This window comes from Hylobates moloch, unplaced genomic scaffold, assembly GCF_009828535.3.
Source record: "Hylobates moloch isolate HMO894 unplaced genomic scaffold, HMol_V3 SCAFFOLD_13, whole genome shotgun sequence".
NCBI lineage: Eukaryota > Metazoa > Chordata > Mammalia > Primates > Hylobatidae > Hylobates > Hylobates moloch.
Genome location: NW_026652288.1, coordinates 82,241,208 through 82,267,342, shown reverse-complemented (window position 1 = coordinate 82,267,342; position 26,135 = coordinate 82,241,208). Strand labels below are relative to the sequence as shown.

Here is a 26,135-nt window from a genome sequence, read left to right as displayed (position 1 = left end):
AAGTCAAATGAAAGCATTGGTGTCAATTCAGTGTCTCAAACTAGACCCAAGGCCTCTGTCTTTTCCTTAGAGTTGCTGATGAAGGCTGAAGCTATAGCCATCATGGTAATATTCCACTTGGAAAGAGAAGAAACTACTCTTTTGTATACTAAAAATACAAAAATTAGCTCGGTGTGGTGGCACACGCCTGTAGTCCCAGCTACTTAGGAGGCTGAGGCAGGAGAATCGCTTGAACCTGGGAGGCAGAGCTTGCAGTGAGCAGGGATCGCGCCATTGCACTCCAGCTCGGGCAACAGCGCGAGACTCTGTCTCAAAAAAAAAAAAAAAAACAAAAGGTGCTTCCTTTTCCATTTGTTTCCTGAGCTATTGGGGTTCCAGTTAGGGTTATTTACTGAAACTGCTTCCCTCCCCATTGGGAATGGTGTTTCTGCTATTTTTTTCACTTTCCCTAACTGCTTTCTTCCCTTTTAATGTATTATAGGAGATATACTGCTCATCTCTGAAATTATCTGCTGCTTACAGAGCTACCTGCTTTTCAACTGCAGTGAGGGTCTGGTTTAGGAGGAGAGTAACATCCCTGCATGTGAGGTGACATACCTGAGTTAAATTTTGGAAAGCTTCTATGTACCAATCAGGGTCGTTAGAAAATTGGCCTAAGTCATCTTTTATTTGCCTAAGGTTTTGTCATGAGAAGGGAACTTGAAGGGGACCCAAATAAGGGGGATCCTCAGATGGTTCCCTGGAAGTTGCTTCTTTAACTTTTGGGGAACTATTTTCCCTGGGACTGCCCTATATGATAGCTTAAAGAGCTGTGTTCATCTTACAACTCTTGGCAACGGTTTAGTAAAAATGCCATGCCCTTGTATAAAAGAAAATGAGTTGCTTTTCTCTTTAAAGTCCTTAGGTTAAGGAAGTGTTCCAGTGCATAGAGTGCACTCCAGAGGGGTGCAAGCTGAAGAAAATCTGTTACCCATCTAGAAAAAGAAGTGAGAATAAAAGCATCCTCTTAGTCTCCTTCCTTTCCATATGACCTAGGGTGGAGGAAAAGACAGGCAGTGTCTGACTGTTTTCCCTCCCTGGTTCCTGGGTTCTGCCACCAAGTTAAATATGCCGCCTATGGTGGAAGACATGGTCCTCCAAGCCATGGAACCGGATGAGCTAAGTGATAGGACTAACCATGCTTTACTGCATAACCTTAGGTCATCCACCTTCTGTGATTTCCCTTTGACTTCCTAAACCTGTGTGATCTGCCTGGCTCCCCAAAAAACATATCTCCAGAGAGACTGTGTCGTCTTTGAGCAAGCCTCCTTTAATGGAGGCAGTGTGCTAGATTGCCTGCGATTATGCCCCGTGCTAAAGCATTTACTCCTAGAAAAATGGTTCTGGTTAACTTCCGTACTTAAAATCCCCTTACTAATTAAGTACTGTCTTGGAGACAGAGTAGGTGCCTTAAAAAAACATAGGAACCGAATGGCCTTTTTCCCTGCTGATGGGACAGTATTGAGACTAAAATTTGGCTATGGAAGACATCTTACTCCCATCTGTTGAAAACGGAGCTCTTCTGTTTACAGTAGTAGCCTAGAGCCTGATTTTTAGTGGTGTGAAAGGAGATTACAGTGTACAGCAAAGGACCAGCAATGTGTCTTATGAAGAGGAGTTCTATTTCCACTAGGTGGCACTGTTGGCTTAGACATACCATGAGCTCTCCAGAGAATTACTAGCAAGTAATCTCACTGTTGGAGGTGGAAAAGGGGAACTCTGTTCCTAGAAGGTTGCAGTGACATTTTGCTGAGCTATATCCTGGGTCTACAGCATTTCCTGATCTTGCCTAACAGGATTACTTCCCTAGGTTGTAAAAATTCCCACACATTCAACACACAGAGAGTAAGAGACTGCAGACAGAGAAAGCAGGAAAGAAGGAAGGTTTTGCAACAGGATAGCCGGAAGACAGCCTTGAGATTAAAGGACAGATTTGAGGTTGAGATTCTCTCCATACTCACTGCTCAGTGAATGAATTCCTCGCCAAAGCACCAAAATGATACGGCTCCGATGACTGGAGGAACACCAGAGTCCTTGGTCTCGCGCCAGTTTAGGTAAAATGACACAGACACACGTGGAGTGGTTTTAAGGAGTGGAGAGTTGATTAGGCAAGAGGGAAGAAAGAAGAAAACAGCTTCCCCATACAGAGACAGAGGGAGGGGGGATTAGAACAAAGAGAAACTCGGTGTGTGGCGGAAAAGTGGTTGCTTATATTGGGATGCTGGAGGAGGCGGTGTCTGGTTTGCATAGAGCCCAGGGATTGGTTTGACCAGGTGTGTCATTTAGGTAGCCTGCAAAACACCTGGTCCTCCCACCTTAGCCCTTTAATATGAAAATGCGGGTTGCCATGATGTTCTGAACACATGGTGTTATCCAGAGGTGGCCATGACACTTGGCACACACCATGACAAGAAGAAGGCAGGAGTCGCCATATTGGGTGGACTATTTCTAACAGCCTGCATTTGCATATCAAAGCTTGCTGGACTGGCCCTTCAAATCGTTTTTCTGTTAGAAAAGAAATGGTTCGGGTTCCCAGATGGCTGAATAGGAACAGCTCTAGTCTACAGCTCCAATGTGAATGACACAGAAGACGGGTCATTTCTGCATTTCCAACTGAGGTACAGGGTTCATCTCACTGGGACTTGGACAGTGGGTGAAGCCCACACAGTGTGAGCTGAAGCAGGGCGGGGCATCGCCTCACCCTGGAAGCACAAGGGGTTGGGGAATTCCGTTTCCTAGCTAAGGGAAGCCATAACAGACGGTACCTGGAAAATCGGGACACTCCCGCCCTAATACTGTGCTTTTCCAATGGTCTTAGCAAACGGCACACCAGGAAATTATATCCCACGCCTGGCTCAGCAGATCCCATGCCCGCAGAGCCTTGCTCACTGCTAGCACAGCAATCCGAGATCCAACTGCGAGGCAGCAGCGAGGCTGGGGGAGGGGCGTCTGCCATTGCTGAGGCTTGACTAAGTAAACAAAGCAGCTCGGAAGCTCGAACTGGGTGGAGCCCACCGCAGCTCAACAAGGCCTGCCTGCCTCTGTAGATCCCACCTCTGGGGGCAGGGCATAGCTGAACAAAAGGCAGCAGAAACTTCTGCAGACTTAAACGTCCCTATCTGACAGCTTTGAAGAGAGTAGTGGTTCTCCCAGCACGAAGTTTGAGATCTGAGAACGGACAGACTGCCTCCTCAAGTGAGTCCCTGACCCACGAGTAGCCTAACTGGGAGACACCTCCCAGTAGGGGCTGACTGACACCTCATACAGCCAGGTGCCCCTCTGAGATGAAGCTTCCAGAGGAAGGATCAGGCAGTAACATTTGCTGTTCTGCAGCATCCGCTGGTGATACGCAGACAAACAGGGTCTGGATGGACCTCCAGCAAACTCCAACAGACCTGCAGCTGAGGGTCCTGACTGTTAGGAGGAAAACTAACAAACAGAAAGGAATAGCATCAACATCAACAGAAAAGATATCCACACCAAAACCCCATCTGTAGGTCACCATCATCAAAGACCAAAGGTAGATAAAACCACAAAGGTGGGGAGAAACCAGACCAGAAAAGCTGAAAATTCTAAAAATCAGAACGCCTCGTCTACACCAAAGGATCGCAGCTCCTCGCCAGCAACGGAACAAAGCTGGATGGTGAATGACTTTGATGAGTTGACAGAAGTAGGCTTCAGAAAATCGGTAATGACAAACTTCTCCGAGCTAAAGGAGGATGTTTGAACCCATCGCAAAGAAGCTAAAAACCCTGAGAAAAGATTAGACAAATGGCTAACTATAATAAACAGTGTAGAGGAGACCTTAAATGACCTGATGGAGCTGAAAACCATGGCACGAGAACTACGTGACACATGCACAAGCTTCAGTAGCCGATTCGATCAAGTGGAAGAAGGGTATCAGTGATTGAAGATCAAATGAATGAAATGAAGCAAGAAGAGAAGTTTAGAGAAAAAAGAGTAAAAAGAAACAAACAAAGCCTCCAAGAAATATGGGACTATGTGGAAAGATCAAACCTACGTCTGATTGGTGTACCTGAAAGTGACGGGGAGAATGGAACCAAGTTGGAAAACACTCTGCAGGATATTATCCAGGAGAACTTCCCCAACCTAGCAAGGCAGGCCAACATTCAAATTCGGGAAATACAGGGAATGCCACAAAGATACGCCTCGTGAAGAGCAACCCCAAGACATATAATTGTCAGATTCACCAAGGTTGAAATGAAGAAAAAAATGTTAAGGGCAGCCAGAGAGAAAGGTCAGGTTACCTACAAAGGGAAGCCCATCAGACTAACAGCGGATCTCTCTGCAGAAACTCTACAAGCCAGAAGAGAGTGGGGGCCAATATTCAACATTCTTAAAGAAAAGAATTTTCAACCCAGAATTTCATATCCAGCCAAACTAAGCTTCATAGGTGAAGGAGAAATAAAATCCTTTACAGACAAGCAAATGCTGAGAGATTTTTGTCACCAGTAGACCTGCCTTACAAGAGCTCCTGAAGGAAGCACTAAACATGGAAAGGAACAATCGGTACTAGCCACTGCAAAAACATGCCAAATTGTAAAGACCATCGATGCTAGGAAGAAACTGCATCAACTAACAAGCAAAATAACCAGCTAATATCATAATGACAGGATCATATTCACATGTAAGAATATTAACCTTAAATGTAAATGGGCTAAATGCTCCAATTAAAAGACACAGACTGGCAAATCGGATAAAGAGTCAAGATCCATCAGTGTGTGGTATTCAGGAAACCCATCTCACATGCAGAGACACACATAGGCTCAAAATAAAGGGATGGAGGAAGATCTACCAAGCAAATGGAAAACAAAAAAAAGCAGGGGTTGCAATCCTAGTCTCTGATAAAACAGACTTTAAACCAACAAAGATCAAAAGAGACAAAGAAGGCCATTACATAATGGTAAAGGGATCAATTCAACAAGAAGTGCTAACTATCCTAAATATATATGCACCCAATACAGGAGCACCCAGATTCATAAAGCAAGTCCTTAGAGACCTACGAAGAGACTGAGACTCCCAAACAATAATAATGGGAGACTTTAACACCCTACTGTCAACATTAGACAGATCAACGAGGCAGAAAGTTAATAAAAATATCCAGGACTTGAACTCAGCTCTACACCAAGCAGACCTAATAGACATCTACAGAACTCTCCATCCCAAATCAACAGAATATACATTCTTCTCAGCACCACATCACACTCATTCCAAAATTGACCACATGGTTGGAAGTAAAGCAGTCCTCAGCAAATGTAAAAGAACAGAAATTATAACAAACTGTCTCTCAGACCACAGTGCAATCAAATTGGAACTCAGGATTAAGAAACTCACTCAAAACCGCTCAACTACATGGAAACTGAACAACCTGCCCCTGAATGACTACTGGGTAAATAAGGAAATGAAGGCAGAAATAAAGATGTTCTTTGAAACCAACGAGAACAAAGACACAACATACCAGAATCTCTGGGACACATTTAAAGCAGTGTGTAGAAGTAAATTTATAGCACTAAATGCCCACAAGAGAAAGCAGGAAAGATCTAAAATTGACACCCTAACATCACAATTAAAAGAACTAGAGAAGCAAGAGCAAACACATTCAAAATCTAGCAGAAGGCAAGAAATAACTAAGATCATAGCAGAACTGAAGGCGATAGAGACACAAAAAACCCTTCAAGAAATCAATGAATCCAGGAGCTGGTTTTTTGAAAGGATCAACAAAATTAATAGACCACTAGCAAGACTAATAAAGAAGAAAAGAGAGAAGAATCAAATAGATGCAATAAAAAATGATAAAGGGTATATCACCACCAATCCCACAGAAATACAAACTACCATAAGAGAATATTATAAATACCTCTACACAAAAAAACTAGAAAATCTAGAAGAAATGGATAAATTCCTGGACACATACACCCTCCCAAAACTAAACCAGGAAGAAGTTGAATCCCTGAATAGACCAATAACAGGTTCTGAAATTGAGGCAATAATTAATAGCCTACCAACCAAAAAAAGTCCAGGACCAGATGGATTCACAACTGAATTCTACCAGAGGTACAAAGAGGAGCTGGTACCATTCCTTCTGAAACTATTCCAATCAATAGAAAAAGAGGGAATCCTCCCTAACTCATTTTATGAGGCCAGCATCATCCTGATACCAAAGTCTGGCAGACACACAACAAAAAAAGAGAATTTTAGGCCAATATCCCTGATGAACATCGATCAAAAATCCTCGGTAAAATACTGGCAAACCAAATCCAGCAGTACATCAAAAAGCTTATCCACCATGATCAAGTTGGCTTCATTCCTGGGATGCAAGGTTGGCTCAACATATGCAAATCAATAAACGTAATCCATCGTATAAACAGAACCAAAGACAAAAACCACATGATTATCTCAATAGATGCAGAAAAGGCCTTTGACAAAATTCAACAACCTTCGTGCTAAAAACTCTCAATAAACTAGGTATTGGTGGGACATAACTCAAAATAATAAGAGCTATTTATGAGAAACCCACAGCCAATATCATACTGAATAGGCAAAAACTGGAAGCATTCCCTTTGAAAACTGGCACAAGACAGGGATGCCCTCTCTCACCACTCCTATTCAGCATAGTTTTGGAAGTTCTGGCCAGGACAATCAGGCAGGAGAAAGAAATACAGGGTATTCAATCAGGAAAAGAGGAAGTCAAATTGTCCCTGTTTGCAGATGACGTGATTGTATATTTAGAAGACCCCATCATCTCAGCCCAAAATCTCCTTACGCTGATAAGCAACTTCAGCAAAGTCTCAGGATACAAAATCAATGTGCAAAAATCACAAGCATTCTTATACACCAATAACAGACAAACAGAGAGCCAAATCATGAGTGAACTCCCATTCACAATTGCTTCAAAGAGAATAAAATACCTAGGAATCCAACTTACAAGGGACGTGAAGGACCTCTTCAAGAACTACAAACCACTGCTCAATGAAATAAAAGAGGACACAAACAAATGGAAGAACATTCCATGCTCATGGATAGGAAGAATCAATATTGTGAAAATGGCCATACTGCCCAAGGTAATTTATAGATTCAATGCCATCCCCATCAAGCTACCAATGACTTTCATCACAGAATTGGAAAAAACTACTTTAAAGTTCATATGGAACCAAAAAAGAGCCCGCATTGCCAAGTCAATCCTAAGCCAAAAGAACAAAGCTGGAGGCATTATGCTACCTGACTTCAAACTATACTACAAGGCTACAGTAACCAAAACAGCATGGTACTGGTACCAAAACAGAGATGTAGACCAATGGAACAGAACAGAGCCTTCAGAAATAATACCACACATCTACAACCATCTGATCTTTGACAAACCTGACAAAAACAAGAAATGGGGAAAGGATTCCCTATTTAATAAATGGGGCTGGGAAAACTGGCTAGCCATATGTAGAAAGCTGAAACTGGATCCCTTCCTTACACCTTATACAAAAATTAATTCAAGATGGATTAAAGACTTAAATGTGAGAACTAAAACCATAAAAACCCTAGAAGAAAACCTAGGCAGTACCATTCAGGGACATAGGCATGGGCAAGGACTTCATGACTAAAACACCAAAAGCAATAGCAGCAAAAGCCAAAATAGACAAATGGGATCTAATTAAACTAAAGAGCTTCTGCACAGCAAAAGAAACTACCATCAGAGTGAACAGGCAGCCTACAAAATGGGAGAAAATTTTTACAATCTTCCCATCTGACAAAGGGCTAATATCCAGAATCTACAAAGAACTTAAAGAAATTTGCAAGAAAAAATCAACCCCATCAAAAAGTGGGTGAAGGATATGAACAGACCGTTCTCACAAGAAGACATTTATGCAGCCAACAGACATATGAAAAAATGCTTGTCATCACTGGCCATCAGAGAAATACAAATCAAAACCACAATGAGATACCATCTCACACCAGTTAGAATGGCGATCATTAAAAAGTCAGGAAACAACAGGTACTGGAGAGGATGTGGAGAAATAGGAATGCTTTTACACTGTGGGTGGAAGTGTAAACTAGTTCAACCATTGTGGAAGTCAGTGTGGTGATTTCTCAAGGATCTAGAACTAGAAATACCATTTCACCCAGCAATCCCATTACTGGGTATATACCCAAAGGATTATAAATCATGCTACTATAAAGACACATGCACACATATGTTTATTGTGGCACTATTCACAATAGCAAAGACTTGGAACCAACCCAAATGTCCATCAATGATAGACTGGATTAAGAAAATGTGGCACATATACACCATGGAATACTATGCAGCCATAAAAAGGATGAGTTCATGTCCTTTGTAGGGACATGGATGAAGCTGGAAACCATCATTCTGAGCAAACTGTCACAAGGACAGAAAACCAAACACTGCATGTTCTCACTCATAGGTGGGAATTGAACAATGAGCAAATTTGGACACAGGGTGGGGAACATCACACACTGGGGCCTGTCGGGTGGTGGGAGCAGGGAGGGATAGCATTAGGAGAAATACCTAATGTAAATGACGAGTTAATGGGTGCAGCACACCAACATGGCACATGTATACATATGTAACCAACTGGTACGTTGTGCACATGTAACCTAGAACTTAAAGTATAAAAAAAGAAATGGTCCAGGGGTTGCTTTTATTAAAAGAAAAAGCCTTACCAAGAACTCCTCTCTATCTGCCTAGAAATTATTTTTTAATAACTCCTGTATTATTACCAGGGAAGGCTCCAGAGAGTGATGTGTTGTTGAGGAAGAGCTGAAGGAAAGGGGAATGATGGGAGTTGCTGCTTGATTCAGAGTGGTCAAGCATAGAGCTATGCTGCCACAGTCACTGAGCCCAGCAAAGTTACAAATCCTTTCTGGGCCTTAGTTTCCCTTTGGGTAAATATATGAAGTGATATGTTAATTTCAGATGTAAAATCTTCTAGTTTTATGATGTAGGTTTGAGAATAAATGTACTCATGTGCTGGGTCTGGACCACAGACCCTGGCTGAGCGACAGATGAAAAAATGTATGCAGACACAGGTTTTTTGCCTGGCTGTGCAGCTAGGGGACCAGGCCACTTACAGACACCAAGGAGGGTGCTATAAAGAGTCAGCAGCCACAGCCCAGACAAGCTGGTGCTACAGGCATTTATTTAGTACAGATTTAATGACAAAGGCTTTGAGTCAACACATCTGGTGGGTAATTAACACGGTCGCCCCCATGGAGAGAGCAGTACTGTGCACAGATGATTAAAGGCCAGGTTCCGAGGCCTAAGTAAACTAACTTAACTAGATCAATTCCTTTATACTTGCATGTTATCTGCCTTTTGCTCGCAGGCTCCCGATAAAAGAATTTGGCTGCCTTCAGCCAAATTATCTTTCAAAGCTTTTGCAAAACCTCCCAGTCTTCCAAGAAGGTTTGTGTCATTCTCTGTAACTTCTATAATTTTTCCCACCACCCTGACCAAACTCCTACACTCGTGAATGGTAATAGAGGGTGATGGTTGAGGGTTTTGGAGCCAGAATGCCTGGGTTCAAATCCAGTTCACCATTTACTGCCTGAGTGACCTTGGGTGATTCACTGACACCCCGTGGTCTGAGATTTCTTGACAATGAGAACAGTGACTGGCAGAGAGCAAATGTCAGTACACATGAGCTACTGCCCTTGATGTATCCTGTAGACTATAGGAGGATTTTGGAGCTAAGCCAGTATTTTGGCAATATGAAAACTACTTGCTTTCTGTGTTGATAGTAAAAAAAAAAAAAAAAAAAAATGTTTTGGAATTGGAAAGAGACAACCTTATCCTTTTTGCCCTTCCTTAGACTAAATTGCAGCCCTAGAGGTTTTCTGGGAGGAAAAAAACAAACCAAATGTTTTAGGGTGACAGGGTTAGAGTGTTGAATCCCTCTGTGAGCTCTTTTATTTCTCTGTGCTAGATTTTGTTATAGAGTGGCAGTAAGGTTCTCCTCAGGTTTGCTTTGTAGCTTGTCATGAAATTCCTAGATATTTAAGGAAACAATTGGAAATTTTATAATTGTGCAATCTAATGACAGACCCCTACTATTGCATATGTATTTTGTGCTTTACAGGTTGGCTTAATAATTCCATCCAGTACTTTGCTATGTGTAGAGGGTGCCACTGTGCTCCACATAGAACCTTTAGGTCCATGCATGCCCTCATGTGGGACAAAAGGTTTCCTCTACAAAAATAATGCTGAGTAAAAGAAATAAGGGAAGAAGGACAGGTACAGGAAAAATCCCTACCAGATGGGGATCCACCAAAGGCCTGGAACCTGAGCAAGTGCCCATTTTTATGGTTATTTCTTATGCACTAAACAAGGGTAGATTATTCATGCCTCCCCTTTTAGATTATACAGGGTAACTTCCTGACGTTGCCATGGCATTTGTAAACTGTCATGGTGCTGGTGGGAGTGTAGCAGTGAGGACCACCAGAGGTCACTCTCGTTGCCATCTTGGTTTTGGTGGGTTTTATCTGGCTTCTTTACTGCAACCTGTTTTATCAGCAAGGTCTCTATGACCTGTATTTTGTGCTGACCTCCTATCTCATCCTATGACTTAGAATGCCTTAACCATCTGGGAGTGCAGCCCAGTAAGTCTCAGCCTCATTTTACCCAGCCCTTATTCAAGACAGAGATGCTCTAGTTCACATATCTCTGACAAACTGACTTGCAAAATTCCTGTAAATTTATCAGTTGGTTTGTGAGACCCAGCAAGAGCTGGTTTCAGCATACCAGTGAAGGGCATTGCCAAAGAGAATAGCAGGTTAAAAAAATGAAAAATATTAGGCAAGTTAGGCTTGACTGCAAGAGGTAGGGTGGTAATTACGAAATGAGGTTGGAATGTAGAGTGGGACCAGACTGGAATGCCAACTTTAGATTTTTCTTTTTTTCCTGTAAGAAACAGGAAGTCAGCAGAAGTTTTTAAGCAGGCAGGTAATGTGATCAGCCTTTCAGGGTAGAAACTCTGACAGCAGTATGCAGCAAGTTATAGAGAAAGACTGTTATCTAGAATTCAAGTTAGCAGGCAAGTGCAGAAAATAGTGAGCATCTTAGCCAAGGCAGCAATGAGAGCGGGGGTGGAGCTAGGGGTAAAACTAGGTCAGAAAACGTTGGCAGATGGAGTTAATAGGGCTTGATGAGGTGATTGGAAATCATGTGAGTTAAGAAGCTGAGGACAATATTAAGGTTTCTAGCTTAGAAGTTAGACTTATGGTCAGATAATTGAGAGTTTATGTCGTTAATTGCTCTGGGGGTGGAGAAGGGAGAGTAGGCCATATTAATTTTGAGGAGCTTGTAGGCTAGATCCTGGAGATGGTTGGAAATACGGATGGAAGCTTGAGAAAGATAGATCAGGGACTAGAAATCAGTATATGAATACAGGCCATAGCCTTTGAATTTAGTAGGCTACTGGTAGATACTTCCTATTTGCCATGATAGTACATTGGCTTGCTCAAAGAAAGAAGGAATTGTGAAGTTAAATGAAATAAAAAATGGAACTTTTGAGAACATCATCATTTAAAGGGCCAGTGGCCAAGAGAGGAAGAACCAATCAATAAAAGACCAAAAAAAAAAAAAAAAAAGAATGGGGGGAGTGGGGGATGAATTGTTAATGTGACAAGAAAAACAAGAAACTGGAGAAGTTAAGAGGGAAGAAAGTTTCAAGAAAGCACAAGTTGTCAAATGTCTGCAGTGAGGCCAGGTAGGTCATTAGCATCGGCATCGGCATTGGGGTCAGGGGGTCATTGGTGAGTCTAATAAGGATAGTTCATCAGACAGAGGGGGCTGAAGCCAGATTGCAATGGGTTACCTTCAAAGAAGGCAGTCTTTGGAAAGTCACTGACTTTTTTTTTTTTTTTTTTTGCTGGAGTCTCACTGTGTTGCCAGGCTGGAGTGCAGTGGTGCAATCTTGGCTCACTGCAATCTCTGCCTCCCGGGTTCAAGCAATTCTCCTGCCTCAGCCTCCCAAGTAGCTGGGATTACAGGTGCGCATCATCACGCCAGGCTAATTTTTGCATTTTTTAGTACAGACAGGGTTTCACCATATTGGCCAGGATGATCTTGATCTCCTGACCTCATGATGCACCCACCTCGGCCTCCCATTGCTGGGATTACAGGCCTGAGCCACTGCGCCTGGTCAAAAAGTCACTATCTTCTTTAGGACAAAGACAGAACTGACATCGACAGAAATCAAATTCTATTTAGAGATATATCTTCTCACTTTGCCTTCTTGCCCCCTATAAATTACCTGTTATGAATTCTCCCTTCCATCTGCTTTCCAGATCCTATGTCCTCCTTCCTCTAGGATGTCAATTCACTCAATTCTTTTTACCTCTGTAACTTTGTCTTTCTCTCTTGACAAGCTGTTTCCCAAGAAGCATGCTCAAGTCTCTCCCAACTGTTCTAGAGCCTTCCTTATCTCTACAAACAGTGGACGTAATCTGTCTGCATTTACTCTCTCTGTTTCTTCAACTCCTGCTCACTTTGCAACCCATTACAATATGATTTTCAGCCCCATATCTTGGATGAAACTGTCCTTAATAGGTTCACCAGTGAACCCATAGCCAACACCAATGACCTACTTGGCCTTTCTGCAGGTTTTTGACAACCTGCTTTCTTGAAATCTCTTCCCCCTTAATATCTCCAGTTTCTTGTTTCTGTTGCCATACTAACGATTTGTCCCCTTTCTCTCTTTTTCTCACTCCCTCTCTTGTTCTTTTTTGTCTTTTGTTGATTGGTTCTTCCTGTCCTGCTCACCAGCTCTTTAAGTGATGGTGTTTCTGAAGCTTCCATTTTTTTATTTTATTCAACTTTACCTGAGCAAATTAACTTTCCCTCTCTGGTGGAATTGACCATGTGGCCTAAATCCTCCCAGAAATGGTGCTCAGCCCTGTGCTTTGATCAGAGTTGGGTTGGAGTAGAGATCCAGGCCTCAGCAAGTGAAGGTATGTTTTTGACCTTGTATTCTAGTTGAGAATAGGAAAGGGGACTTTGACGCCTTGCAGGTTCTCTTTCTGTCCTTACTAGGTCAGGGCGGTGGGCAGAGGACTAAAGCGTGAACACCGCCCTGTGACCAGAAACATCTGTTTGCCTTTCTCCAACCTTCTCTCCTTCTCCAGCCTTCTGATCATGTATCAAAGGGGAAGCAGGAGGCTGGGTAAGAACCAGTAGCATACTGATACTCCATACACATAAATAACTTAGCATCTGGTCAAGTTTCAACATGAACCAACTACCTGGGTACAGAGCCAGTGCGCCAACGGATTTTACTGTCCAGTTCCACTGAGGCGTAATGAGTACCCTTATTCCCCTCCCATCTCCTTAGGCAGAATTCTTCCCCTAGATCCTGGAATGGTTATGGAGGCAAGTTTTAAGACCTCTAGAACTGTTCTAGATTACTTCAGCTAGCCAAGACAGGGTAATTTGCAGCCCATAGGGCCCTTAACGCAATTCTGTGTGTTCCTGGATTTCTCAGCTACTTCTAAAGAGGTTTCAGGAAACTGTTACTTTCAGGTTACTTGAGTGAATCTGAATCTTTACTTCATTAAAACTCTATTCACCTCAGCTGGTACTGTGTCCGGGCAGTCCCTTTGGACAGCCTCTGTCTTTTCTGTCCTAGGCTTGGTTCCATACCTCTACTTTAAGGTCCATCTCTTAATTGAACATTAAACATTAATATTTTAATTAAGTTCTCATATTTTCATGCAGATAAATAAATGTTCCATGAGATTATAGATTTTTTTCTTATAATAGGCACAATTAGAGCAAAATATAAAGAGAATTAAAAAGCTGATGGACTGAATGAAGTGACTGTAGTGGGAAAATTGGAGAGTCACTGACATAGAATACAAACCTTTGAATGTGAAGAACGCATCAGGTAGTGAGTTAGAATCCATGCTGTAAGTATTGATGTCGCTGGTTCATTTTGAAACTTGACCAGATGCGAAGTCATTGATGTGTATGGGGTATCATTGTGCTGCTGGTTCTTCCCCAGTTGCCTCCTTCCCCTTCAATATGACCATACAAATAAGCTTTTTAAAGATCACTGTTGTACATCTTTTTTAACCTGCAACAATTTCAGGACTTGCTAATCCATGTGGTACTAATAACAAATGTGCATAATAGGAAAAATGATAGTCTCAGCTTCCCTAGAAACATTGGAATATCTGTCGCTGGGCTCACTTTTTTACACAATGATCTTCTGGAGCAGAGGTGTAATATCAGTGATAACTGATTCATAAAGGGCTTCTTATGTGACAGGCACTGTTCTAGGTGCCTTCATTTCCAGTCTTCACAACAATCTTTTGAGGTCGTGTGTATAATTACTTCCATTTTATGGATGGGAGACTGAGGTACAGAGAAGTTTGGTCGTTTGCCCAGGGGCCCAGTGCTGGTAAGTGAGGGAGCTGGGATTTTAGCCCAGGTGCTCTGGCTCTGGAGTCTATGCTGCTGGCTTCTGTGCTGCGCATGCCTCCTTTAGATTGAGTCTGTTACTGCCATGCTCGTCTTGCCTCCATTTTGCTTGTATACCTTACCTACCCATAGGCGTTTGAGTTAAAACACTTTCCCGGCTGGGCGCAGTGGCTCACGCCTGTAATCCCAGCACTTTGGGAAGCCAAGGCGGGAGGATCATGAGGTCAGAAGATCAAGACCATCCTAGCCAGCACAGTGAAACCTTGTCTCTACTAAAAATACAAAAATTAGCTGGGCATGGTGGCCTGTGCCTGTAATCCCACCTACTCGGGAGACTGAGGCAGGAGAATCGCTTGAACCAGGGAGTCGGAGGTTGCAGTGAGCCAAGATCGCTCCATTGCACTCCAGCCTGGTGACAGACGGAGACTCCGTCTCAAAAAAAAAAAAAAAAAAAAACAACCAAAAAAACAGAACAACAACAACAACAAAAACCACTTTCCAATACTTGCACCTTAGTTCCAGCCCTTTTCCTTGTTAGCCATACCTATGATGGGACATCGTCTAAGATGTAATTGAGGGCTGGACACTTTACTGGATTTCATCCTCAGGCAGAGGTAATTCCTTTCTTCTCTGAGCTTGTGCAACCCTTTATCTAGGCCTTTCTTACCACTTACTGCTTAGCTAACTAACATCAGCTATTCATTTGCAAGCCTTGTTTCTCCTCTATTACTCTAAGTTTCAGATGATTCTCTTTCTCCCCTACAAAGTTCTCTGCCCATAGGGTATACTTCATAATTTATATGTTGACTTAATCAACAGAGACCAACCCCATATATAAACATAACTAATTTATATATTCATAAGCAGAGCACAATTTCTGCTTGGTTTCCTTTGATTCTTGTTTGTCCTTTGATCTTCAGCCATCAGACCTGGGTAGGGAGCCAGTGCCCCACCAGATTTCTTTGTCTGGTTCCACTGAGGCATAATGAGTACCCTTTATCCCCTTCCATCTCATTAGGCAGAATTCTTCCCCTAGATCCTGGAATGGTTGTGGAGGCAAGTTTTAAGACCTCTGGCACTGCCCTAGCTTACTTTAGCGAAGATGGAGCAATTTACAGCCCATTCGATCCTTAAAACTTGGCTTGCTTCTGTGTTCTCCTGGAGTTTCCCAGCTACTTCTAAAGAGGTTTCAGGAGGCTGGGTTCAGTAGCTAACACCTGTAATCCCAACACTTTGGGAGGCCAAGACGGGTGGATCACTTCAGGTCAGGAGTTCAAGACCAGCCTGGGCAACATAGTGAAACCCTGTATCTACTAAAAAAAAAAAACAACGAAAATTAGCCAGGTGTGGTGGTGGGTGTCTGTAATCCCAGCTATTTGGTAGGCTAAGGCAGGAGAATCGCTTCAACCAGGGAGGCAAAGGTTGTAGTGAGCCAAGATCATGCCGCTGCTTTCCAGCATGGGCAACAGAGTGAGACTCTGTCTGATAAAAAGAAATAGAGGTTTCAGGAAACTTTATTACTTCCAGAATGTTACTTGTGTGACTCTGAATCTGATTTCATAAGCTCAAGGAAATATAACTTGATCTATATTTTAAGCCTTCATCCTTTAGGTAGGAAACTTATTCCCAGCGAGTTTAGGAATTCCCACTCATCACTATTTGCTTTCAGGTTTTGGGGGATCTCATACAGCGCTGAGGCACTGCGGTTTGGGGAAGCCATCTGGGTATCACTCATCCTCAGCCCACATCACTGTTCCACCTGATCCTTGGTGTTTGACCTTACAGTTTGTCCTGAGATATCCTTTGTTCTTATCTGTAAGATAGTAGATCTTTCAAATCCATTAGCACTCATTTCTATTCCTGTTGAACTCTTGGATACATATAATGGGCTGTGGAGAAAAGATAGATTGTCTTAGGTCCATCTGCAAGACATTCATGCAGACCCTGTTACATTTATGCTTTCACTGGGTACACAGAATCATTCTGTTTTTCCCTCACCAGCTGGAGCCTGGGGCTCTAAGGCCATTTGAGGCATTATCTTTGTAGACATACCTTGCGTCTACTCTTCCCCAAGATCTTGCCTCTTTCCAGGGTTCTGTCTGGGCATGAGGCACAGGTCAGCTGCTTCAGATTCCACAGACCTATCTGGGAGTTTTTGCACCCCAGGGTTCTTTTTTCATTGGCTCCCAGATATTTACCCATACAGTCCTCATTTCCTCTGCAATATTTACTCTTCCCCTCTTCTACCATCGAGCCTGGGAAATCACTTTCTATTCTAGGAGACTTCTTATTCATCATGTAATCTTCTAAATCAATGCCTATTTTTAAAAAGATTCTCGGCAGGGCGTGGTGGCTTGCGCCTGTAATCCCAGCATTTTGGGAGGCCGAGGTGGGTGGATCACTTGAGGCCAGGAGTTCGAAACCAGCCTGGCCAACATGGCAAAATCCTGTCCCTACTAAAAATACAAAATATAGCCGGGAGTGGTGGTGCATGCCTGTAATCCCAGCTACTTGGGAGGCTAAGGCACGAGAACAGCTTGAATCTGGGAGGCAGAGGTTGCAGTGAGCCGAGATCATGCCACTGCATTCCAGCCTGGGTAACAGAGCGAGACTCTATCTCAAAAAAAAAAAAAAAAAAAGATTCTCCAAAAGATACAGGTTTTTAAAAATCTAAAGGAAGGAAGGAACTCCTGTTTCTTTGCTTTTTTTTCTCATAGCCCTTCAAAGAAGTAACAACTATAGAAAGGTGTGGCTACTGAGTTTATTTTCTGGGCAGTACGGTAGGAGGGGAGTAATGAGAAGAGCTAAGGGAAAGATATTTGAGGAAAAAAAAATGTTAGATGATACTCACAAGTTTATCATTCCACACGATATCACATAGACATGCAAATGTTATCCCATACTGGATAGGGCTCAGAGCAGCTTCCACGGCCCACATTGATCTATACTAACATTTCTAGGGCAGTTCTGTAAGTCCTGCAGCCCCCTCAAGGTTTTAGAAATCCAGCTTCTGTACTGGCTCCTTAATCTCTAAGCTTATTTTCTCTTCTCTCTGTAAGCAAGATAATAGTACCTACCTCACAGAATAGTAGCCAGAATTCAGCAACCTACCCTAGCACTCACTGTAGGCACTCAGGCAGTGATAGCTATTATTTATAATAGTAACAAGAAAAGTAATTAACAACAGGTTACTGTTCATATCCATTTTCAAGTTTTCAAACAGTCTCCATATTGGCTCTAGTATAACTCTAATTTATCAATACAATTGTAAACATTAGCACAGTTTTTCTTGTAGCAGTTTTCTAAATTCTTTTTCTACTCATCACTTACCCTTTCATATTCCTGTCTTTTACCCTGCATAAACAAATTGTCCTTTTTTTTTTTTTGAGGCAGTCTCACTCTGTGATCCAGGCTGGAGTGCAGTGGCACAATCTCGGCTCACTGCAACATCTGCCTCCCGGGTTCAAGCGATTCTCCTACCTCAGCCTCCCGAGTAGCTGGGATTACAGGCATGTGCCACCATGCTCGGCTAATTTTTTTTTTTTTTTTTTTTTTTGAGACGGAGTCTCGCTCCGTCACCCGGGCTGGAGTGCAGTGGTGCAATCTTGGCTCACTGCAAACTCCACCTCCCGAGTTCATGCCATTCTCCTGCCTCAGCCTCCCAAGTAGCTGGGACTACAGGTGCCTGCCACCATGCCCGGCTAGTTTGTCTATGTATTTTTAGTAGAGATGGGGTTTCACTGTGTTAGCCAGGATGGTCTCGATCTCCTGACCTCGTGATCCGCCCGCCTTGGCCTCCCAAAGTGCTGGGATTACAGGCATGAGCCACCACACCCAGCCCTGGCTAATTTTTATATTTTTAGTAGAGATGGAGTCTCACCATGCTGGCCAGCCTGGTCTTGAGCTCCCGACCTCAGGTGATCTGCCTGCCTTGGCCTCCCAAAGTGCTGAGATTATAGGCATGAGCCACTGCACCCAGCCAAATTGTCCCTTTTCTAATCAGCACTTCTACCCCCACACCACCGTGTTGCTATTGGAAACAATGCAGATGGTTGTTCAGGTATTCTGTGAATGCAAGCGAAACATAAGCTAACGTGGAGAGATGTTTCTGGAAAGGTATGAACAAATTGAGTCAAACCCGCATGTACTCAGACCATGCATTACATAAAGGAAACTCGAGGTGGGTTCTCTTATAAAATGTACAGTCTTCTCATATCTGTTATATAAAGACAATTCACTTGTTTTACAGCTTCATATAGTTAAAGAAACTCATATAATTTGTCTCAAGTGTTTAAGAAAGTCTTCATTTAATTAAAAAGAAAAGTGCAGTTCATAATATAACAGAGCCAGGTCTGACATTTCTTTGTTCATATTTCATCGTTTCATTATGGTCAAACTACTTGTCCTGTGACAAGTGGAATGGAGCTTGCATGTTCCCTATTAATTGATAATGGCGTTAACAAGGGTTTATTATATCTACTCTAGAAACTTTGGAAATACAGTGATTCTTAGCTATTCTCTGGCAGATCTCAATATTCTCTAAATTAGACTAACATTTTACCACAAAACTCGAATGGTAATTGCCTTCTTCCAATTTACCAAAGAACTAAAGTTGATAGTTAGAATCCTCTGTGCAGGTACATGTGTGCATACATATGTGCATGTACACATGCATAAATTAGTATCAAAGACATGAACAGTTTTAACTTGTTCAGTAAATTGGGCAGTAGATGTCAGGGCACATGTAGAAGTTGAGTTTTCTTAATATTCATTTGCTCTGCTGCTGCTTATACTTGCCAGCAAATAATATTAAAGGAATTCCTGAAATAGCTGTTATTTGATTAATTGCCTCTTGTTCTTGTTTTTCATTAACACTTGCTAATGCTGTTATAATATAGTGCTTTCTAACTCCTTTCATGACACGACATATATATATATATAAAATATACACACACAGTTATAATGTCTATATGGGACACTGGGGTAAAGGGCTCAGGAATTTGCCCAGAGGCTGAGGCGATGAGCACACACGGACCCTCTTCAAGGTGTACCATCATGCCCTGTGCACAGCCTGAGAAGCTGTAGGGTGCCACATTGCAGACATCATATAGTCCTGATTTCTGCTAGCAACACTGTTTCCTTGATCTTATGATCATTAATCACCAGTGTTCTGTTTCATAGTCTACAAAAGAGCACTGTTACTCTCCAGCTGTTCCCCTTCCTGATGAACTTGCGAAAGTGTAGAGAAGGAAATAAACTCAGAAGTGTCTTTGCTTGGTGGGTAAATTAGGTCTCCTTGCTATGTTCCTTCTGCAACCAAATAGCTTTCTGCGAACACTTAATGCAGAGCTTGATACCCTGAGGGTTCAGAAGGGAAGAGACCATCAGGCAGTATGGTCCTTGCCTCATTTCTAAAAAGCTTCTGGTTATGTCTGAGCCGATCTGCTTCTAAATGCCAGGGCCTCCGTTGACCATGTTTCTTTTTTCTCACACACTCCTTTCAAAAGGACAAGACACACTTAAAGATACAATTAAATATATTGAAGTTACAAAGCAATTTAAAGAAATTAAACAATAAGACACACTCAAATATATAAGTTACAAAGGAATTTAAAGAAATTAAATAGAAAATTTTCCTCTTTTATTTGCATTGAAATAAAGTATTATTTCTTTACTCCTAGTATGTTATTGGAACTGTGATATACTTTAGAAAAAAAAGGTACTGAATCCTGGAATTCAAACCTAATCTTAGGTTTGAGTCCAAGAACTACCACTTATCCAATGAAGTGAATAAGCATAGTTATTTTCTAAGCCCTCTCAATAAAATGGGACTGATGATACCTGAGGAGATCTCAGGTATGAAAATATTTTGTCAACTCCAAAAGCAAAAGGTAAATACAATTGGTTTTTGTATTAAAAAGGCTCAATGAGCCCTCCAGTCCAGTGGCAGTTGCTTGTAGGAATTCAGACACTCAGTTGGTGAGGGCAGCTCTGGTGATGCCAAGTTGACGTGCACCCTCCCTCTTTTATTTCCTCCCTCGCCCTGCAGAGTAACCTGATCCACTACCTGGGACTGAGCCATCACCTGCTGGCACTGAATTTTATCATTGTTTCTTTTGGCAAAAAAAGCGCGTGGTCTTCTGCCCAAGTGAAGGTGACGGACACAGACTTTGATGGTGTGGAAGTCAGAGTGTTTGAAGGCCCTCCGAAGCCCGAAGAGCCACTGAAACGCAGCGTCGTTTATATCCATGGAGGAGGCTGGGCCTTGGCAAGTGCAAGTATGTCCTGGTCACCTTCAGATGGTTTGTTGTTGTGGTTGGCCTTGGGGGGATGTGTAATTGAGTTTGGCTTTCTTAGTGGGAAAGAAGGGGACCATTTATCTTGGTTCCCCTGGATGGTCCCAGTTAACCCTGTTGTCCCAGCAAAATTATTACTAGTGCCCCCTTTTCACTCTCAAAAGGGTCCTGGTTTGGGTGATAAATTAAATGGTTATCCTATGTAAAGGTTTTTTGCTTGTTTGTTTGTTAATTCAGGCTGCTGTAAAAATATTTCCTATGATCTAAATCACAGATTAACTTATTGTGCAGTGCTGATACAGCTTTCTGCACCAAAACAAGGTGAAGTTTCACCGGGCACGCATATGGGGAATCATCTGTGCCTCTTTTGCCAACTTGTGTTTTGAAGATATATTTCTATGAAAGAGACCAGGTATTCCTTAATACACATGTTAACATTTTATCTGCTTATGAAAGCAAAGGTTAAAATAGAAAATGTATGCAACCATTCAAAGGAAACAATCTTGCGAAGTTTAAGAATATTTTCTTTAGATTTGGATGATTTTCATGAGTAGAACACATTCAAAATGGCAGGCAGCCAAACGGAGCCGCCCGGAAGAGAGCCTGCCAAGGCGGAAGTCGGGGTCTTGTCTCTGCTAATAAATGATCATGGAGCTACTTCCTCATCTTCAGTCCAGAGCTTTTGGCATCCCCTTAGTTTAAAAGCAATGGCCACTTGTTTTGTTTATTTTATCATTATGTGATTTTTTTTTTTTTAAAGCAACAAAGGTCAGAAGGTTTGACTTTTTCTAGTAATCTTATTTAATTCCATATCCGTTGTTTATTCTTTTATTCAGTGATGTTTTTTTCACATTTTCAATAGCTGATCATGAGTATGTAGGTTTGCCCGAGACCAAGGGGTTTGCTGAGCTGCAGATCTTTCAGTGCAAAAGCTCAGACAGTTGTGGGCAAGTCTGGACCACTGGTCAGTCTAAGGTGTGCTTGGGTGTAGGGATACAAAAATGAATAAGAAGGAGTTTCTGCCTTAAAAGAGATTGAGTCTGTAGCATTGGACGCTTGCCAGGAAAAACATTGTACTGGAGGACAGGAGGTATGGGTGCCAGGAATGTGATGGATTACAAGAGTCAACCTGGCCTTTTCTGCATAATTTTGACTGATCACTTCTGCCTGAGGAAGAACTTGAGCAGGTGGAGGTAACAGGTATCTATGTAATTCTTAAGCTTCTGATTCTAAGACTGTCTTGGAAACCCTATAAATAAGGAAATATTTGGCTCTCAGTTGGCACAATATAGATCTTAATTTACTGAGAGCAATTAAGGATTAAATTCTTACATATTAAATTGGTTCTGTTACTGCAGACCTTTGGATCCGCTAAGAAATGCTAAGACTTCCTAAAATTCTAGTTTTTTATGTGTTCATTTAAAGAGAATACCATATTCTTCAAATTGATGACTTTACTGAACCGCAGCAAATGAAGTGTTAAAAGAGCAAAATTTTTTTAATTAAGTTATTATTTTTAGACATAAGATCTCACTCTGTCACCCAGGCCAGAGTACAGTGGCACTATCACAGCTCGTTGTAACCTCAAACTCTTGGGCTCAAGTGATCCCCCTTCCTCGGCCTCCCAAGCAGCTGGGATTGCAGGCGTGCACCACTATCCCTGGTTAATTAAAAAAAATTTTTTTATAGAGGCAGCATCTGGCTGTGTTGTTCAGGCTGGTCTCAAACTTCTGACCTCAAGTGATCTCCTTCGTTAGCCTCCTGAAGTGCTGAGATTACAGGCATGAGCCACCACTCCCAGCCTAAAATTGCATGATTCTAAGGAAGAGACTGCTTATTTGCTGTGATTTTTTTTTCAGAAAGATATATACATTTGAAGAGCTATAAAATCAGGATTAATTTGGTGCATTTCATATAGTCCGTTACGAAATAAATATTTAGATAGTAATATATTCAAAACTAAACTATGCATTTCCTGTTACATAGTAGTTGCATGTTATTAGAAATCAGATTTAATTTTTCATGTGTACATGTAACTCTATTATTTGTTCACATTTGCTTTTTATTATTTGTTTTTAGTATTAGCTCCAAGCCTAAAAACAATTCACACTTAGCAGAATTTGCGAGTGGGCAGTGTTAAATTACCTGTTTTGTAATGATTGTTCCCTTTGTGTCTTTTAGAAATCAGGTATTATGATGAGCTGTGTACAGCAATGGCTGAGGAATTGAATGCTGTCATTGTTTCCATTGAGTAAGTAATTAATGCTAGTCATAGAAAATTTTTCTTATAAAGAAATTCTAGGTAACAGTCTAGTTACTTTGTTTTACAAGTGATAAAGTAAAAAATAAAGGTCTCGAGTTGGCAAAGAGATTTGCCCAAAGTCACACTCAGCATAATCAGAAAAATGATTTCTGATATAACAAAATTTATTGAACTAGCTTTATAACACTTCAAATTACCTTTTCACCGTTAGTTTTGAAAACTTCTAAAAAAAGGATTAACTAAAAACCTAGAGAAGTATGCAATCAGTTACCTGCAACATATAAGTTTAATACTAACTTTTTAAATCTAAAAAGTATTAAGGATTTTAAGAGAATCTCTTCTACAGCCAAGAGTTGAAAAAGTTGCTCTCTTAGAGTCAGGTTCTATGACTTGTACCTTGAGAATAGAAATACGTGTTCAACAAATTTTAATGGTGTAGTTAGTAGTAATAGTAGTAATATTAATATTTTGAGTTGTCTCTATCAGTTCTGTATAAGCCACTTTTCTGAGCAACTAAGAAGAATGTGAATAATAATTATAATAATTGTGATGATAATAATAATACAACACAAAAATCACGCCATCTTTTTTGTGCCAGGCATCGTGCAAATGCTTTTGCACACGTGTCTCTTCTTCTTCAGGTCTTTGTTTAGATACCATCCTTTCAGCCAAGCCTTTTTTTGACAAGCCTTTGTGAAATTGCAACCCACGTTCCTCTGTTTCATTTCTCTCCAAAGCTATCATCAATATCTGACAAACTACATATTTGACTTATTATATGTTTATTGTAATTAGTGGAAATAGACAATATGAATTTTATAAAGGCAAACATTTCAGGATTGTTGTTTGTTTTGTTTATTGCTGAATCATTAGTGCCTGGAAACATCCCTGGCATATGGTGAGCATTCAGTAAATATTTATGGAATGAATGAATGAAGCACCTTGATTCTCATATAAAACATCCAAGATATTTTGATATCTTTTTCATAAGTGAGGAAATTGAGACCCAAAAAGCTAAGTAATGTGCGTAAGGCCAGATAGCTAGCTCGTTGCATAGATGGGGTAGAGGGGAATAAGTCAGATAGTTCCCGAGGTCTCTGGACCTTTTTGATCCAGTTTCAAGCCACTATTGAAGGGAGCTTATAATGCTGAGTGGTAGGGCCATGACATCAACCACTTTTTCTTGCCCCAGGCTCATTCAGTTCTCTTCTTCCCTCTGCCTCTCTGTCAGCTGTCCTCCTGTTCATGGTGCACCACCTCCTTGCTCCTACTCCAGATTTAACTGGATCTTTTCTTCTGCAGTCTCTTGGAAGGGGCTGCTCAGAGTCACTGAGGCAGTTCTGACCCCGTTGACAGAAGCCCTAGAGTCACCCAAAAGCCCTACAGTCACCCAAAAGCCCTAGAGTCCAGACAGCTGGAGCCAAATCTGCTGAGGAAGCAGCTACCGCACCTGGACCTTTCTGGACTCTCAGCGAGGCCTCCCAGATTACTCAAGGGTTGTCAGTGCAGTTTGGTAATACAGGAACCTTCAAGGAAATGATTTGGGCCGCTGGCCTGAGCAGCTGGCCAGAGGAAAGCACAGGGGATGTTTAAGGAGACAAGGCCCTACAGCTCGGTGTGGAGGAACAAGTTTCAGGGGCCGTTCCGTTGGTTTCTTGTGTAGCCCCAGCTCCTTGCAGGCCTGAGAAAAGGAGGGAAGCTGGGCTTGCTTCAGTTGGCACTGTGCGGATTTTCCATTCACCACAGGGCCTACCCTCCGGGCTTCAATATCACTATTTGGCGACATGCCCTAAACCGTTCCTCCATTCCCTTCTCCCCTTATCAGCATCTGTCTCAAGTAAAATGGGTATTGTCAGGCTTATCATAAGACACAGAAGAATAAGACATATTTAAGAAGATTTTTTTGAAAAGGGCTAAAATTTAGAAGGGACTGCTTTTATTTAAACTTTGCATTATTCCTAATCTATACAACATGGTGTCCAGATGGGAGGCATGAGCGTATGGCAGTCAAGTTCCATCACTCATGACTGGGTGACCTCAAGCAGGTCATTTAAACTCATGTGCAAAATGGGGTTGAGAACCCTTCCTATATGTTTAGAATGTGAGCTACTGGGAAAAGAGTGAGGTATGGTGGTGTGCCTTACTTGGGAGGCCGAGGTACAAGGATTACTTAAGCCCAGGAGTTTGAGTCCAGCATAGGCAACATAGGGAGACCCTATTTTTTAAAAAACAAAGCAAAGGCCGGGCGTGGTGGCTCATGCCTGTATCCCAGCACTCTGGGAGGCTGAGGCAGGTGGATCACCCGAGGTCGGGAGTTCAAGACCAGCCTGATCAACAACATGGAGAAACCCCGTCTCTACTAAAAATACAAAATTAGCCCGCGTGGTGGCGCGCGCCTGTAATCCCAGCTACTCGGGAGGCTGAGGTAGGAGAATCACTTGAACCTGGGAGGCAGAGGTTGCAGTGAGCTGAGATTGCGCCATTGCACTCCAGCCTGGGCAACAAAAGTGAAACTCCGTCTCAAAAAACAAACAAACAAAGCAAAAACAAAAGAATGTGAACTCCTGGAAACAGAAATCACGTCTTCCTTCCTTCCTTTGCATCTCCAGAACCCAGTACAAGGCTTGGAGTGTGCATGCTAGGTAAATGCATGCTGAGTTGGGATAATGACTGCAGAGAGTTGTCACGAGAATCATTTTAGACAATTGATATAAAAGGAGTTCAGATATTCAAAAGCACTAGCTGAGTCTGGAGGATTATTGCTCTATCTAGCCTATAGAATGAAAAGGACAGCTTATACATTTATTTATCAGCATGTTTGGAACTCACAGTACTGTTTTTTGTTTTTTGTTTTTTTTCTAGAAATAGCGAGATAGTAATCCTTGTTAGGATTCAGGCTAACCCAAGAGCACTTTATAACCTATGCTCTAGTTGAGGGACAGCCAACATTATATGATCATGGTGTTTCTCTTGGAAACAATGTTCAGGCCAGGTGTGGTAGCTCACACCTGTAATCCCAACACGGGGAGGCTGAGGCAGGTGGATCACTTGAGTCCGGGAGTTCAATACCAGCCTGGGCAATATGGCA

The 26,135-nt window shown here is 42.0% G+C and overlaps 1 protein-coding gene across 1 annotated transcript in view; it reads left to right on the top strand.

The window, feature by feature from the left end:
- The window catches only part of NCEH1 (neutral cholesterol ester hydrolase 1), an 82,059-nt gene that overhangs the window by 43,813 nt on the left and 12,111 nt on the right, over positions 1 to 26,135 (top strand). Inside the window, exons 2-3 of the mRNA XM_032174007.2 lie at positions 20,538 to 20,766; positions 22,966 to 23,035. Coding sequence (XP_032029898.1) covers positions 20,538 to 20,766; positions 22,966 to 23,035 — 299 coding nt within the window. The remainder of the gene's footprint in view (positions 1 to 20,537; positions 20,767 to 22,965; positions 23,036 to 26,135) is intronic.